Source organism: Coregonus clupeaformis, chromosome 30, assembly GCF_020615455.1.
Source record: "Coregonus clupeaformis isolate EN_2021a chromosome 30, ASM2061545v1, whole genome shotgun sequence".
NCBI lineage: Eukaryota > Metazoa > Chordata > Actinopteri > Salmoniformes > Salmonidae > Coregonus > Coregonus clupeaformis.
The window spans coordinates 25275735-25292048 of NC_059221.1; the positions used below are offsets into that span (position 1 = coordinate 25275735).

Genomic DNA, 16314 nt, shown 5'->3' on the forward strand with positions numbered 1-16314 from the left:
CCCGATGATACGTCGCAGGCTGACGTGCGCGCGCCTGGGGCTGCCTTCATTACAAAAAACACGTAATGGACCGACCATTCAATGAAACGGAAACAAGTGCTGTACTGAACGACCATGGGTAAAAAACGGGGAGGGGTTTGCTTCGTTCCGTTTGCTTCCGTTTAAGAAATGTTTTGCAACAGAATTGGCATAATGAATATACCCCTGTTCAAGAACATACAAAGAACGTTTTGGGGAAACGTGTATTTCAGTACAAACCGTTCTGCAACGTAGCACAGGTTCAATCGAACTGAACGCACATCGGGTGTTGGAAAAGTAGGAGGTAGGAGATAATTCGCACAGAAATCCAGAGGACATATTAATTTATATATATTTTTTAAATCCCTCGTTTTGACGAGATCACAAAATAATTGTCTTGTGATCACGGCATAACAAAGGTTGTTTTATCGAGATCACACAATTATTTTGTGATCTCGACAAAACAAGGGATATTTATTTTCATATGTCCTCTCTGTTCTTCCGTAAATCTGTCTGAGTGATGTAATCAAGAAAAATGAAGGAGTGTTTCCACCTTTCCCAATTCCACTTACAATAGCTTTCTAAAACATATCTAAAACATCTCTAAAACATCTCTAAAACATCTCTGGTCTATCGTTCAACATTTCCAATAGCTAGTCTTTGATGGCGCAATACATGAAGCTGGACATGTTCCTGGATCAGATTTTGTAACTTGTATTTATAGGTCTAACCTCCTGGCAGTGTTTTATTAGAAGGCTTGCCTTGGTATGCTTGTTTACTATCGCCCCCAAGTGGGTTAGCAAGTTCACCTAACAATGATTTATATATACACTAGACGACTGACAGGGGGCGCTGTTTTGAAGCCTCCATTTGGCACTCCCCCACCGTTGTAAAAAAAACAACGTTTGATGTTATAGAAATGCATTAAAATTATTAATGTCCCAAAATGTTTTGTACATGTTTATTCTATTCCAGATACCTTAATGCAATTACATTATGTGAGCTAAACATACAAATAAAACATGAACAAATATATTTTGTACCTTTATTTAACTAGGCAAATCAGGTAAGAACAAATTCTTATTTACAATGACGGCCTACACTGGCCAAACCCAGACGACGCTGGGCCAATTGTGCGCCGCCCTGTGGGACTCCCAATCACGGCCGATTGTGATACAGCCTGGAATCGAACCAGGGGGTCTGTAGTGCCTTAGACCGCTGCGCCGCTCGGAAGCCCAATATAAAACCTTTTCCTTAAAGTATAATTTTTGGAAAGTTCTAATGTTACTGTCCCCATTACAAAAATACTTAAATACATGTAATTTTGTCCATTAAACATTTTATTGAAATACTGTAGAATTTCATTAAATCTTATGGAGAGGACCGCTTCCCAGTTTCCGTGCATACGAGACATTGGTGTCAGAAGTGGGAGGCCATCAGAGAGGCATGTACATGTATTGTAGAATTAAATAGAACTATATCCATCCTAGTGTTCTATTTACACACGTTTTTGGTGGCCTCGACCCACTTTTGACACTAGTGTAGCAAACGAGGACAGTGCCTATCTAAGCAAGGGGCGTTCGTTGTAATACACTTTATTTGTAGTGGTCAAGTCATGTATGACTTTCCATGAGACACTTTTTATACATTATTGGAAGCCTTTAATCTCTGTTTACAAAATCTCACAAGACAACAAAAACAATTAAATTGAGCAGTATATCCTTGGTTTTGAGATCCAAGAAAATAAAAACCACACAGGAAATCCTGAGGCCAATGTGCTTGCCATTTCAAGTGGGTGGAGCTGCTGCTATTGTCTACTGGTAGAAATGCGAAGGAGTCACCATAGAAGAAGCAAACGTTCACGCACCCCACGAAGAAGACCAACGAGGAAGTCTGATACAAGAAATAACTTTTGTTGCCTGCTAAACTTCAGGTAATTCAAGAAAAATGTATACGGAATGTGAAATGTAGAGAGATTAAGTCTTCAGTTAAATTTGCGAGAAAATCGGTAAGTGTTTTTCTTGAGAATTACGGTTTTGAAAATCTAGTCCCGTCCTCATTTTTGAGTTTTAGCCTTGTCATGAGCTAACGTTAGCTAGCTAGCTAGCTTATGCTAACTAGCTAGGAAGTATCATGACACAGCTAGACACGCTTTTTTGATAGCCAGCTAACGCTCTAATTTCAAAGGAAACATTAGCTAATTCGCCTGGAAACTACATTTATTTGTAGATGATTATACGTTTTCATCCTATGAATTTCTTCTTGATAGTTAGCCAAACATATTTTGGTTGATTTGTCTCATCTTGAAACTGCAGTTGAATTGTCCAATCAAATATTTTCCAGCTAACTAGCTAGCTATACTGAACAAAAATATAAACGCAACATGTAAAGTGGTGGTTTCATGAGACATTTTCCATATGCAAATTTTTTTTAAATCTCAAATTCTGTGCACAAATTAGTTTACATCCCTGTTAGTGAGCATTTCTCATTTGCCAAGATAATCCACCCACCTGACAATGTCGTATATCAAGAAGCTGATTAAACAGCATGATCATTACACTGGTGCACCTTGTGTTGGGGACAATAAAAGGCTACTCTAAAATGTGCAGTTTTGTCACACAACACAATGCCACAGATGTCTTAAGTTTTGAGGGTGTGTGCAATTGGCATGCTGACTGCAGGAATGTCCAACAGAGCTGCTGCCAGAGAATTGAATGTTCAATTCTCTACCATAACCAGCCTATAACGTCGTTTTAGAGAATTTGGCAGTATGTTCAACCGCAGACCACGTGTGACCACGCCAGCCCAAGACATCCACATCCGGCTTTTTAACCTGCGGGATCGTCTGAGACCAGCCACCCGGGCGGCTGATGGAACTGAAGAGTATTTCTGTCTGTAATAAAGCCCTTTTGTGGGGAAAAACTCATTCTGATTGGCTGGGCCTGGCTCCCTGGCCTCCCAGGCCCACCCATTGCTGCACCCCTGCCCAGTCATGTGAAATCCATAGATTAGGGCCTAATGAATTTATTTCAATTGACTTATTTCCTTATATGAACTGTAAAATCGTTAATTGTTGCATTAATATTTTTGTTCAGTATGCAATGTTCAAATAATTACACGGCACATCTTCAATAGTAGTCTTATATCATGTGACACTACAGAACAATACTATGTCGTTAATAGTAATTTAAGCATGCTTATGCAACTGTCAGCTAGGTCAGAATAAATCAATTATCTTGTCTCCTCCACTACAGAAGTTAAGCAACCAGCCTACGTGTCTGTCAACAACCCAAGGATCATCATGTCTTCAGGTGCTCTATTCCCCAGCCTGGTCTCAGGCTCCCGGGGCTCGTCCAGTAAATACCTGGTGGAGTTCCGTGCCGGTAAGATGACCCTGAAGGGCAGCACGGTGACACCGGACAAACGTAAGGGCAGTGTGTACGTCCAACAGACGGACGACTCCCTCATCCACTTCTGCTGGAAGGACCGGGGGTCTGGAAATGTTGATGATGTGAGTGGATTGCTGGATATTGATCAAGTTGAATCAGATGGCGCAGTGTCTCTAGCCTGATCCCAGATTGGTTTGCCAAAGACAGAAGCAATGGAGTTGGTAAAACAGCATAAACAGATCTTGTACCAGTCTATGATGTCTCTGGTAGCGAAACAGTATATAAACTGAAGAATGTCTAATGACTTATACAAGATTAACCCAGTAAAAAAATATGTGATGGTTTCAGGTAAGGTTTATATATATCATTTCTTGGTTTTGTTTCCAGGACCTGATCATCTTCCCTGATGACTGTGAGTTCAAGAAGGTGAGCCAGTGTACCACAGGACGGGTGTTCGTGCTGAAGTTCAAGGCCGGATCCAAGAGGCTGTTCTTCTGGATGCAGGTGAGGGTTGAATAATTTTACATTTACACATAACGTATAACATAATAACATTTATTTTGACATGGAACTATAGCAGACAGGGTTGGGGATTAATTAGCCCAGTGGTCCCAGATCTGTTGGTACTGTCTTGCCAAATATGTGACAATGACCATAGAAGTTTGGCAAGACAGCATCAATGGGTCTGGGACCAGTCAAGGAAATAATGGGGTTTTGTAAGACCCTTTCTTAAAGGCCCAATGCAGCTGTTTTTATATAAATATCATATGTTTTCTGGGGAACAATTAAGTACCTTACTGTAATAGTTTCCATTTAAAATGTGCAAAAAAAACAAAGATGTGCAAAAAAATATATATATATTTCTCAAGCAAGAATTTTGCTAGGGCGGTCTGAGAGTGGTCTGATTGGGGAAGGGAAACTGAAACCTAGCTGTTATTGGTAGAGCGGTTTGGAACTGTTAACCAATTTTACCGCATGGTGATGTCACCATGGAAAGCCGAAACTCCCACCCCACCCCATGCAAACATGATGATTTTAGAAGGTCCAGTGTTGATTGTATTTTCAACCAGCAACTATCAGGAAATAACACTGATCATATGTTTTCACACTTTTACAGTGTTAGTTTCATCAGCTGTTGTACAATGTGATATAAAACACAGGAAAAACTGAATTTTGACTGCACGGGGCCTTTTTTAAATACTTTATTCGTTCTTTACGTTAACCATTTCTCTTGTCACCATAGAGTCAATACTTTGATATTAATCTCTTAACATTTAATGTCATTGATTCCTGTGATCACCAGGAGCCTAAATCAGACAAGGATGAGGAGTATTGCCGTAAGGTGAATGAGTACCTGAACAACCCTCCCATGCCTGGAGCTCTGGGCAGTGGAGGCAGTAGCAGCCACGAGCTGTCTGCTCTGGGAGGTTAGGACACACAGACACACACCACCGCCACATTCCTTAGGAAAATTATTTGATTTTGTTTTCGTCTCTTAAGTTCAGAATTGTCTTTTTCCCAGGTGAGGGTGGCCTGCAAAGCCTCCTGGGTAACATGAGCCATACGCAGCTGATGCAGCTGATTGGACCAACTGGTCTGGGAGGACTCGGTGGTCTAGGGGCCCTAGCAGGACCAGGTCTGGCCAGTCTGTTGGGTAGTGGAGGCCCTGCTACCAGCTCCTCATCTTCCAGGTAAGGGGCCCTAGCTGGACCAGGACTGGCCAGTCTGTTAGGTAGTGGAGGCCCTGCTACCAGCTCCTCATCTTCCAGGTAAGGGGCCCTAGCTGGACCAGGACTGGCCAGTCTGTTAGATAGTGGAGGCCCTGCTACCAGCTCCTCATCTCCCAGGTAATATTCTAATACCACCATTACTTCATATTAGCTAGCAGCTGTAGATTTTTCTTCAGATCTTACTTCATAATAAAGCAGTTGGAGGCGAGAGGGAGAGGGTGTGTGATACGACTTTTCTAGCCCAGCCGTGCTGCATTCGAGGCGGCTCCGGGTACCCTAGATCAGCACAGCCATGCTAAAGAAGTTGTATCACACAACCTTGAGTGTACAATTTGCTTTTCTACAATGAAATAAAAACATTATTTTGCTAAATGTAATCATAGGCTGTTTCATGCTTCCACGAGAATACAGTCCCGACAAAAATCTAGGGTTGCCAGCCAAGCCGGCTGGTCGTTTGTCCATTGGCTCTGTTGCCAGCCAAGCCGACTGGTTGTTTGTTCCGTTGAGGTTCGTTCTATTGGCAGGTTGCTATGCCAAACAAATATGGTTGCTTTGCAGGCTCTTCTTCCTTGCTAGCTAGCCAACTACACAGCTAACACAGTCACGCCAGACGGAAGCTGACCTGTACAGTATTTTAGCGTAGACCATTACATAGATATAAGCTATGCTACGTGTACAGTACACACCATAACGATCACTATAACGCCTCCGCTCTTCCCTCCCCAACCACAGTTCCCGTAGCCAGTCTGCGGCCGTCACCCCCTCCTCCGGCTCTGCCGCCACCAGGATCAGTTCAGCCGCGGCCCCCACCACTCCGGTTACCCCTGCTGCCACCTCCGCTGCCTCGCCCACTGTCACCCCCACCACTCCTGCTGGTAGTGTTATCACCGTATTTTCTATCTGTAGTATTGCACCTTATTGTGTTAGTGTTATTACCATTTGTACTTTGATATTTTGTTGCACCGTTTACACCCCGCTGTATTCTGTCTATCTCACTCACAGTGGGGTGTAAACGGTGCAATAAAGTATATGTGTGTGTGTGTGTGTATGTATATATATATATATATATATATATATATACATATACATATACATACAGTTGAAGTCAGAAGTTTATGTACACCTTAGCCAAATACATTTAAACTCAGTTTTTCACAATTCCTGACATTTAATCCTAGTAAAGATTCCCTGTCTTAGGTCAGTTAGGATCACCACTTTATTTTAAGAATGTGAAATGTCAGAATAATAGTAGAGAGAATGATTTATTTCAGCTTTTATTTCTTTCATCACATTCCCAGTGGGTCAGAAGTTTTACATACACTCAATTAGTATTTGGTAGCATTGCCTTTTTAAATTGTTTAACTTGGGTCAAACGTTTCGGGTAGCCTTCCACAAGCTTCCCACAATAAGTTGGGTGAATTTTGGCCCATTCCTCCTGACAGAGCTGGTGTAACTGAGTCAGGTTTGTAGGCCTCCTTGCTCGCACACGCTTTTCAGTTCTGCCCACACATTTCCTATAGGATTGAGGTCAGGGCTTTGTGATGGCCACTCCAATACCTTGACTTTGTTGTCTTTAAGCGATTTTGCCACAACTTTGGAAGTATGCTTGTGGTCATTGTCCATTTGGAAGACCCATTTGCGACCAAGCTTGGTGTTCTCTGGCAAATGCCAAACGTCCTGCACGGTGTTGGGCTGTAAGCACAACCCCCACCTGTGGACGTCGGGCCCTCATACCACCCTCATGGAGTCTGTTTCTGACCGTTTGAGCAGACACATGCACATTTGTGGTCTGCTGGAGGTCATTTTGCAGGGCTCTGGCAGTGCTCCTCCTGCTCCTCCTTGCACAAAGGCGGAGGTAGCGGTCCTGCTGCTGGGTTGTTGCCCTCCTACGGCCTCCTCCACGTCTCCTGATGTACTGGCCTGTCTCCTGGTAGCGCCTCCATGCTCTGGACACTACGCTGACAGACACAGCAAACCTTCTTGCCACAGCTCGCATTGATGTGCCATCCTGGATGAGCTGCACTACCTGAGCCACTTGTGTGGGTTGTAGACTGCGTCTCATGCTACCACTAGAGTGAAAGCACCGCCAGCATTCAATAGTGACCAAAACATCAGCCAGGAAGCATAGGAATTGAGAAGTGGTCTGTGGTCACCACCTGCAAAACCAGTCCTTTATTGGGGGTGTCTTGCTAATTGCCTATAATTTCCACCTGTTGTCTATTCCATTTGCACAACAGCATGTGCAATATATTGTCAATCAGTGTTGCTTCCTAAGTGGACAGTTTGATTTCACAGAAGTGTGATTGACTTGGAGTTACATTGTGTTGTTTAAGTGTTCCCTTTATTTTTTTGAGCAGTGTATATACTACCATTCAAAGGTTTGGGGTCACTTAAAAATGTCATTTTTTTTGTCCATTAAAATAACATCAAATTGATCAGAAATACAGTGTAGACATTGTTAATGTTGTAAATGGCTATTGTAGCTGGAAACGGCTGATTTTTAATGGAAAACCTACATGAGCGTACAGAGGCCCATTATCAGCAACCATCAGTCTTGTGTTCCAATGGCACGTTGTGTTTGATAATCCAAATTTATCATTTTAAAAGGCTAATTGATCATTAGAAAACCCTTTTGCAATTATGTTAGCACAGCTGAAAACTGTTGTGCTGATTTAAAGAAGCAATAAAACTGGCCTTCTTGAGACTAGTTGAGTATCTGGAGCATCAGCAATTGTGGGATCGATTACAGGCTCAAAATGGCCAGAAACCAATAACATTCTGCCAGTCCTGTCTGGTCCAGTGACGGTGGGTTTGTGCCCATAGGCGACTTTGTTGCCGGTGATGTCTGGTGAGGACCTGCCTTATAACAGGCCTACAAGCCCTCAGTCCAGCCTCTCTCAGCCTATTGCGGACAGTCTGAGCACTGATGGAGGGATTGTGCATTCCTGGTTTAACTCGGGCAGTTGTTGTTGCCATCCTGTACCTGTCCCGCAGGTGTTATGTTCGGATGTACTGATCCTGTGCAGGTGTTGTTACACGTGGTCTGCCACTGCGAGGACGATCAGCTGTCCGTCCTGTCTCCCTGTAGCGCTGTCTTAGGCGTCTCACAGTACGGACATTGCAATTTATTGCCCTGGCCACATCTGCAGTCCTCATGCCTCCTTGCAGCATGCCTAAGGCACGTTCACGCAGATGAGCAGGGAACCTGGGCATCTTTCTTTTGGTGTTTTTCAGAGTCAGTAGAAAGGCCTCTTTAGTGTCCTAAGTTTTCATAACTCTGACCTTAATTGCCTACCGTCTGTAAGCTGTTAGTGTCTTAACGACCGTTCCACAGGTGCATGTTCATTAATTGTTTATGGTTCATTGAACAAGCATGGGAAACAGTGTTTAAACCCTTTACAATGAAGATCTGTGATGTTATTTGGATTTTCACAAATTATCTTTGAAAGACAGGGTCCTGAAAAGGGGATGTTTATATACACACAAAGTTCAAAGGTCAAAAGTTTTAGAACACCTACTCATTCAATGGTTTTTCTTTTCTTTTTACTATTTTCTACATTGTATAATAATAGTGAAGACCTCAAAACTATGAAATAACACACGTCCTGTCTGTGACAAATAAACTTTGATTTGATTTGCTGCAGCCCAGACCCCAGTAGTGCCTGCAGCCGTCGGCTCCCCCACTCAGCCCATCCAGCTCAGCGACCTGCAGAGCATCCTGGCCACTATGAACGTACCGGCCATGTCCGCCGCCGTCGCGGCACAGGGATCTGAGGGTAAGCAGACGACTGCGCCACTGAAATGGATGGGGAGAAGTAGTTATATTATTATTACACATGCTGTGAAAACGTTGGCTTTGTTTTTCACTTTTCACTTTGAACAATTAGCTTGTTTTAGATGGCTAAATAGGGATTTTTTAAAAAGATGGCAGAGTTGCATAATAAACTGTAGGCAGTAAATAACTGTAGTAGAGTTGCATAATAATCTACCTACCATAATGACTGTAGTAGAGTTGCATAATAAACTGACTACCATAATGACTGTAGTAGAGTTGCATAATAAACTGACTACCATAATGACTGTAGTAGAGTTGCATAATAAACTGTAGGCAGTAAATGACTGTAGTAGAGTTGCATAATAAACTGACTACCATAATGACTGTAGTAGAGTTGCATAATAAACTGACTACCATAATGACTGTAGTAGAGTTGCATAATAAACGACCTACCATAATGACTGTAGTAGAGTTGCATAATAAACTACCTACCATAATGACTGTAGTAGAGTTGCATAATAAACTGACTACCATAATGACTGTAGTAGAGTTGCATAATAAACTGACTACCATAATGACTGTAGTAGAGTTGCATAATAAACTGACTACCATAATGACTGTAGTAGAGTTGCATAATAAACTGACTACCATAATGACTGTAGCAGAGTTGCATAATAAACTGTAGGCAGTAAATAACTGTAGTAGAGTTGCATAATAAACTGACTACCATAATGACTGTAGTAGAGTTGCATAATAATCTACCTACCATAATGACTGTAGTAGAGTTGCAGAATAAACTGACTACCATAATGACTGTAGTAGAGTTGCAGAATAAACTGACTACCATAATGACTGTAGTAGAGTTGCATAATAATCTACCTACCATAATGACTGTAGTAGAGTTGCATAATAATCTACCTACCATAATGACTGTAGTAGAGTTGCATAATAATCTACCTACCATAATGACTGTAGTAGAGTTGCATAATAATCTACCTACCATAATGACTGTAGTAGAGTTGCATAATAAACGACCTACCATAATGACTGTAGTAGAGTTGCATAATAATCTACCTACCATAATGACTGTAGTAGAGTTGCATAATAAACTGACTACCATAATGACTGTAGTAGAGTTGCAGAATAAACTGACTACCATAATGACTGTAGTAGAGTTGCAGAATAAACTGACTACCATAATGACTGTAGTAGAGTTGCATAATAAACGACCTACCATAATGACTGTAGTAGAGTTGCATAATAAACGACCTACCATAATGACTGTAGTAGAGTTGCATAATAAACTACCTACCATAATGACTGTAGTAGAGTTGCAGAATAAACTGACTACCATAATGACTGTAGTAGAGTTGCATAATAAACTGTAGGCAGTAAATAACTGTAGTAGAGTTGCATAATAAACTGACTACCATAATGACTGTAGTAGAGTTGCAGAATAAACTGACTACCATAATGACTGTAGTAGAGTTGCATAATAATCTACCTACCATAATGACTGTAGTAGAGTTGCATAATAAACTGTAGGCAGTAAATAACTGTAGTAGAGTTGCATAATAAACTGACTACCATAATGACTGTAGTAGAGTTGCAGAATAAACTGACTACCATAATGACTGTAGTAGAGTTGCAGAATAAACTGACTACCATAATGACTGTAGTAGAGTTGCATAATAAACGACCTACCATAATGACTGTAGTAGAGTTGCATAATAAACGACCTACCATAATGACTGTAGTAGAGTTGCATAATAAACGACCTACCATAATGACTGTAGTAGAGTTGCATAATAAACGACCTACCATAATGACTGTAGTAGAGTTGCATAATAAACTGACTACCATAATGACTGTAGTAGAGTTGCATAATAAACTGACTACCATAATGACTGTAGTAGAGTTGCATAATAATCTACCTACCATAATGACTGTAGTAGAGTTGCATAATAAACGACCTACCATAATGACTGTAGTAGAGTTGCATAATAAACGACCTACCATAATGACTGTAGTAGAGTTGCATAATAAACTGACTACCATAATGACTGTAGTAGAGTTGCATAATAAACTGACTACCATAATGACTGTAGTAGAGTTGCATAATAATCTACCTACCATAATGACTGTAGTAGAGTTGCATAATAAACTGTAGGCAGTAAATAACTGTAGTAGAGTTGCATAATAATCTACCTACCATAATGACTGTAGTAGAGTTGCATAATAATCTACCTACCATAATGACTGTAGTAGAGTTGCATAATAATCTACCTACCATAATGACTGTAGTAGAGTTGCAGAATAAACTGACTACCATAATGACTGTAGTAGAGTTGCATAATAATCTACCTACCATAATGACTGTAGTAGAGTTGCAGAATAAACTGACTACCATAATGACTGTAGTAGAGTTGCAGAATAAACTGACTACCATAATGACTGTAGTAGAGTTGCATAATAAACTGACTACCATAGTGACTGTAGTAGAGTTGCATAATAAATTGACAACCATAGTGACTGTAGTAGAGTTGCAGAATAAACTGACTACCATAATGACTGTAGTAGAGTTGCAGAATAAACTGACTACCATAATGACTGTAGTAGAGTTGCAGAATAAACTGACTACCATAATGACTAGACATTTTACTTTAGATTTTTCAGCATCTTCATATGAGAAGACCGTAACATCTGGCGTCATGCTGTGTTGTCTCGTGAAGTAATAGTGTATATTTATCACCCTCTCCTCAGTGGACCTGGCCAGTGTGTGTGACTAATAAATATACTGAACAACAACATATAAATGCAACAATTTCAAAGATTTTACTGAGGTACAGTTCATATAAGGAATTCAGTCAATTGAAATAAATAAATTGGGCCCTAATCTATGAATTTCACATGACTGGGAATACAGATACAGTGCCTTCGGATAGTATTCAGACCCCTTGACTTTTTCCACATTTTGTTACGTTACAGCCTTATGCTAAAATTGATTAAATATATACTTTTTTTTCAGCAACCTACACACACTACCCCATAATTACTAAGCAGAAACAGGCTTGTAGAATAATTTGCTAATGTAAATGTAAAAAAACATACCTTATGTACAGAGATATTCAAACCCTCTGCTATGAGACTCCAAATTGAGTTCAGGTGCATCCTGTTTCCATTAATCATCCTTGAGATGTTTCTACAACTTGATTGGAGTCCACCTGTGGTAAATTCAATTGATTGGACATGATTTGGAAAGGCACACACCTGTCTATATAAGGTCCCACAGTTGACAGTGCATGTCAGAGCAAAAACCAAGCCATGAGGTCGAAGGAATTGTCCGTAGAGCTCCGAGACAGGATTGTGTCGAGGTACAGATCTGGGGAAGGGTACCAAAAAATGTCTGCAGCATTGAAGGTCCCCAAGAACACAGTGCCTCCATCATTCTTAAATGGAAGAAGTTTTGAACCACCAAGACTCTTCCCAGAGCTGGCCGCCCGACCCAATCAGGGGACAAGGGCCTTGGTCAGGGAGGTGACCAAGAACCCGATGGTCACTCTGACAGAGCTCTAGAGTTCCTCTGTGGAGATGGTTGTCTTTCTGGAAGGTTCTCCCATCTCTGCAGCACTCCACCAATCAGGCCTTTATGGTAGAGTGGCCAGACGGAAGCCACTCCTCAGTAAAAGGCACATGACCACCCGCTTGGAGTTTGCCAAAAGACACCTAAAGACTCTCAGACCATAAGAAACAAGATTCTCTGGTCTGATGAAACCAAGATTGAACTCTTCGGCCTGAATGCAAAGTGTCATGTCTGGAGGAAACCTGGCACCATCCCTACGGTGAAGCATGGTGGTGGCAGCATCATACTGTGGGGATGTTTTTCAGCTGCAGGGACTGGGAGACTAGTCACGATCGAGGGAAAGATGAATGGAGCAAAGTACAGAGAGATCCTTGATAAAAACCTGCTCCAGAGCGCTCAGGACCTCAGACTGGGGTGAAGGTTCACCTTCCAACAGGACAACGACCCTAAGCACACAGCCAAGGCAACGTAGGAGTGGCTTCGGGACAAGTCTCTGAATGTCCTTGAGTGGCCCAGCCAGAGCCCGGACTTGAACCTGATCGAACATCTCTGGAGAGACCTGAAAATATCTGTGCAGCGACGCTCCCCATCCAACCTGACAGAGCTTGAGAGGATCTGCAGAGAGGAATGGGAGAAACTCCCCAAATACAGCTTGTAGCGTCATACCCAAGAAGACTCGAGGCTGTAATCACTGCCAAAGGTGCTTCAACAAAGTACTGAGTAAAGGGTTTGAATACTTGTGTGTGTGTATATATGATATTACAGTTTTTTTATATTTAATACATTTTTCTTCGTCATTATGGGGTATTGTAGATTGAGGGAGAAACTATTTAATCAATTTTAGAATAAGTCTAATGTAACAATGTGGAAAAAGTCAAGGGGTCTGAATACTTTCTGAATGCATCTGTTGGTCACAGATACCTTAAAAAAAAAAAAAAAGTCGATCAGAAAACCAGTCAGTATCTGGTGTGACAACCATTTGCCTCATGAAGTACGACATCTCTTCGCATAGAGTTGATCAGGATGTTAATTGTGGCCTGTTGAACGTTGTCCCACTCCTCTTCAATGGTTGTGCAAAGTTGCTGGATATTGACTGGAATTGGAATGCGCTGTCGTACACGTCGATCCAGAGCATCTCAAACGTGCTCAATGGATGACATGTCTGATGAGTATGCAGGCCATGGAAGAACTGGGACATTTTCACCTTCCAGGAATTGTGTACAGATCCTTGCGACATGGGGCCGTGCATTATTATGCTGAAACATGAGGTGATGGCGGCAGATGAATGGCACGACAATGGACCTCAGGATCTCTTCACGGTATCTTTGTGCATTCAAATTGTGAAGCCGGTTGGTCGTACTGCCAAATTCTCTAAAACAACGTTAGAGGCGACTTATGGTAGAGAAATGAACATTACATTCTCTGGCAACAGGTCTGGTGGACATTCCTGCAGTCAGCATGCCAATTGCACGCTCTATCAACTTGTGCCATTGTTTTGTGACAACTGCACATTTTAGTGGCCTTTTATTGTCCCCAGCACAAGGTGCACCTGTGTAATGATCATGCTCTTTAATCAGCTTATTGATATGCCACACCTGTCAGGTGAATGGATTATCTCGGCAAAGGAGAAATGCTCACCAATAGGGGTGTAAACAAATTTGTGCACACAATTGAGATTTTTTTTTTTGGTGCGTATGATAAGATTTCTGGGATCTTTTATTTCAGGTCATGAAACATGGGACCAACACTTTACATGTTGAGTTTTTTATATTTTTGTTCAGTATATAAAAGTGGGTGAAACTCAGTATTAGGAAGATGTCCTTCATGTTTTATACACTGTGTATAACCCTCTCTCTCTCTCGTCAGTGGACCTGGCCAGTGTGTGCACCCCGGAGATCATGGCTCCTATCCTGTCTAACTCGGAGGTTCAACAGAGGCTCCTGCCTTACCTGCCCTCTGGGGAGTCTCTACCTCAGAGTGCAGAAGAGATCCAGAACACTCTCACCTCGCCGCAGTTCCAACAGGTGAGGGGGGTTTTAAAACAATCACAAACAGTATATCTCCTAGTTTACAGAGAAACATTTTGATCGGTATGACTGACAAAGAACCTCCATAACATTCCCTTATTCAGGTAAACGCTAAACTCCTGTCTCTGTCGCTCTCTCCCCCCCCAGGCGATGAGTATGTTCAGCAGTGCCCTGGCATCAGGACAGCTTGGACCTCTCATGAACCAGTTTGGTCTGCCCTCAGAGGCTGTTGACGCAGCTAACAAAGGAGGTGAGACCCCACAAACACAAACACACACACACACACACACACGTCATTTACACATCCTCACACGAGCAGTAAGCACACATGCCAACAGGGGGCAGCAGTAGCCTTGAGGTTAGAGACAGGCCAGTAACCAGAGGTTAGCGTCAATATACCATCTGCTGCCTACTGCTGTTGTGCCCTTGAGCAAAGAACTGAACCCCCCCCCCCCCCTCCCCTTTTCTAAATTCTGATTCAGATGTGGAAGCGTTTGCCAAAGCCATGGAAGGGACTGACAAGGATAAAGACAAGAAGAAGAAGAAGAAGGAGGATGATGATGAGGATATGAGTCTGGATTAGATGATGTCACATCCTGTTACTTACTACCGCTAGTCTGGAGTGTTGCCTAAACTAATGTTCTGCCTTTCTCTGATGCGTCTCATGAATAATGTGCCAACGAACCAATCAGCTTGACGTGAACATAAATTAGTAAAATAATGAAAATGACCAATGCCTTTTTTTGTTTCTTATTGAAAAGCAAACAATTGATCACTAAAATACAAAGAAGTTGACTCATGCCCATTTTTTTTTATCAAATAAGGCTTTATTTAAAAATGTATTTAATACTATACTTCTTAGGGGGGGATCAGCTTATGTTATGAGTGAAATATTATATAATAACATAAAACAGTAGTTGCTTGTAGTTTTAAACTCTTGTGATATAATCCATACATTTTCCCATTTATACCAACTATATAAAATGTGCAATTCCATAAAATACAGTAGATATGGTGTGGATGCTAACGCTAACTGATTTATAGTATTTTAAAGCTGGAATCCTTAATGATGAAACTGACACTGTCCGTTTTGGGATATTACAACAGAATATCAATTTACTGACAACAACAAACAGTCCCCCCGGAACAGAAGAGTATGTACTGTTTATTTTAACACACTGCTCACCTCCATTTCCTCCATAAAACAACAAAAGGTGCTGGGGCGGACAGTGGCGCGGTTTCCATCTTGAAGGGATGAGGGGCAGCAGGTAGCTTTAGTGGTTAAGAGCGTTGTGCCAGTAACCGAAAGGTGGCTGGTTCTAATCCCCGAGCCGACTAGGTGAAAAATCTGCCGATGTGCCCTTGAGCAAGGCACTTAACCCTAATTGCTCCTGTAAGTCGCTCTGGATAAGAGCGTCTGCTAAATGACTAAAATGCACCACAGTATTACTGAGGGCTGGTTTCATAGACAGACATTTAGTATTCTCAACATGAAAGCATTTTTATGGAGCTAAAGTCAAAATCAATGTATCTAAAGCAGAACAATATTGATCAAACCACATTTTCTACTAAGGGGATTCTTAATATTATTTTTTTTACTTTTTTTAAGCAGACTTTCCAGGACTAGTTGCAGTCTGGAAGTGTATTCTAACCATGGCCAAACAACCATAAGATTTTCAGTAGTCTGTATAAAATAAGTGCAGTTTGGTCCAGTTAGGTTTAGTGCTCGATTCAACCCGGATCAAGGAAGTTATAGGGCGACCGAAATTGAAAGGTAATTTCCGACTGAGCC

At 41.6% G+C, this 16314-nt stretch overlaps 1 protein-coding gene across 2 annotated transcripts; it reads left to right on the forward strand.

The window, feature by feature from the left end:
• Positions 1–1829: 1829 nt before the first annotated feature.
• On the forward strand, positions 1830–15252 carry adrm1 (ADRM1 26S proteasome ubiquitin receptor). Of its 2 annotated transcripts, none has more exons than XM_041857225.2 (10): positions 1830–1951; positions 3273–3529; positions 3795–3911; positions 4711–4834; positions 4930–5098; positions 5870–6012; positions 8782–8913; positions 14362–14519; positions 14670–14772; positions 15005–15252. In XM_041857225.2, exons 2-10 carry the CDS (start codon positions 3320–3322, stop codon positions 15103–15105), a joined length of 1257 nt encoding a protein of 418 aa, XP_041713159.1. In that variant the 5' UTR covers positions 1830–1951; positions 3273–3319; the 3' UTR covers positions 15106–15252. The 2 variants fall into 2 exon arrangements, with proteins under 2 accessions (XP_041713159.1, XP_041713160.1); XM_041857226.1 differs by having other exon boundaries at positions 1947–2026.
• Positions 15253–16314: the final 1062 nt, after the last annotated feature.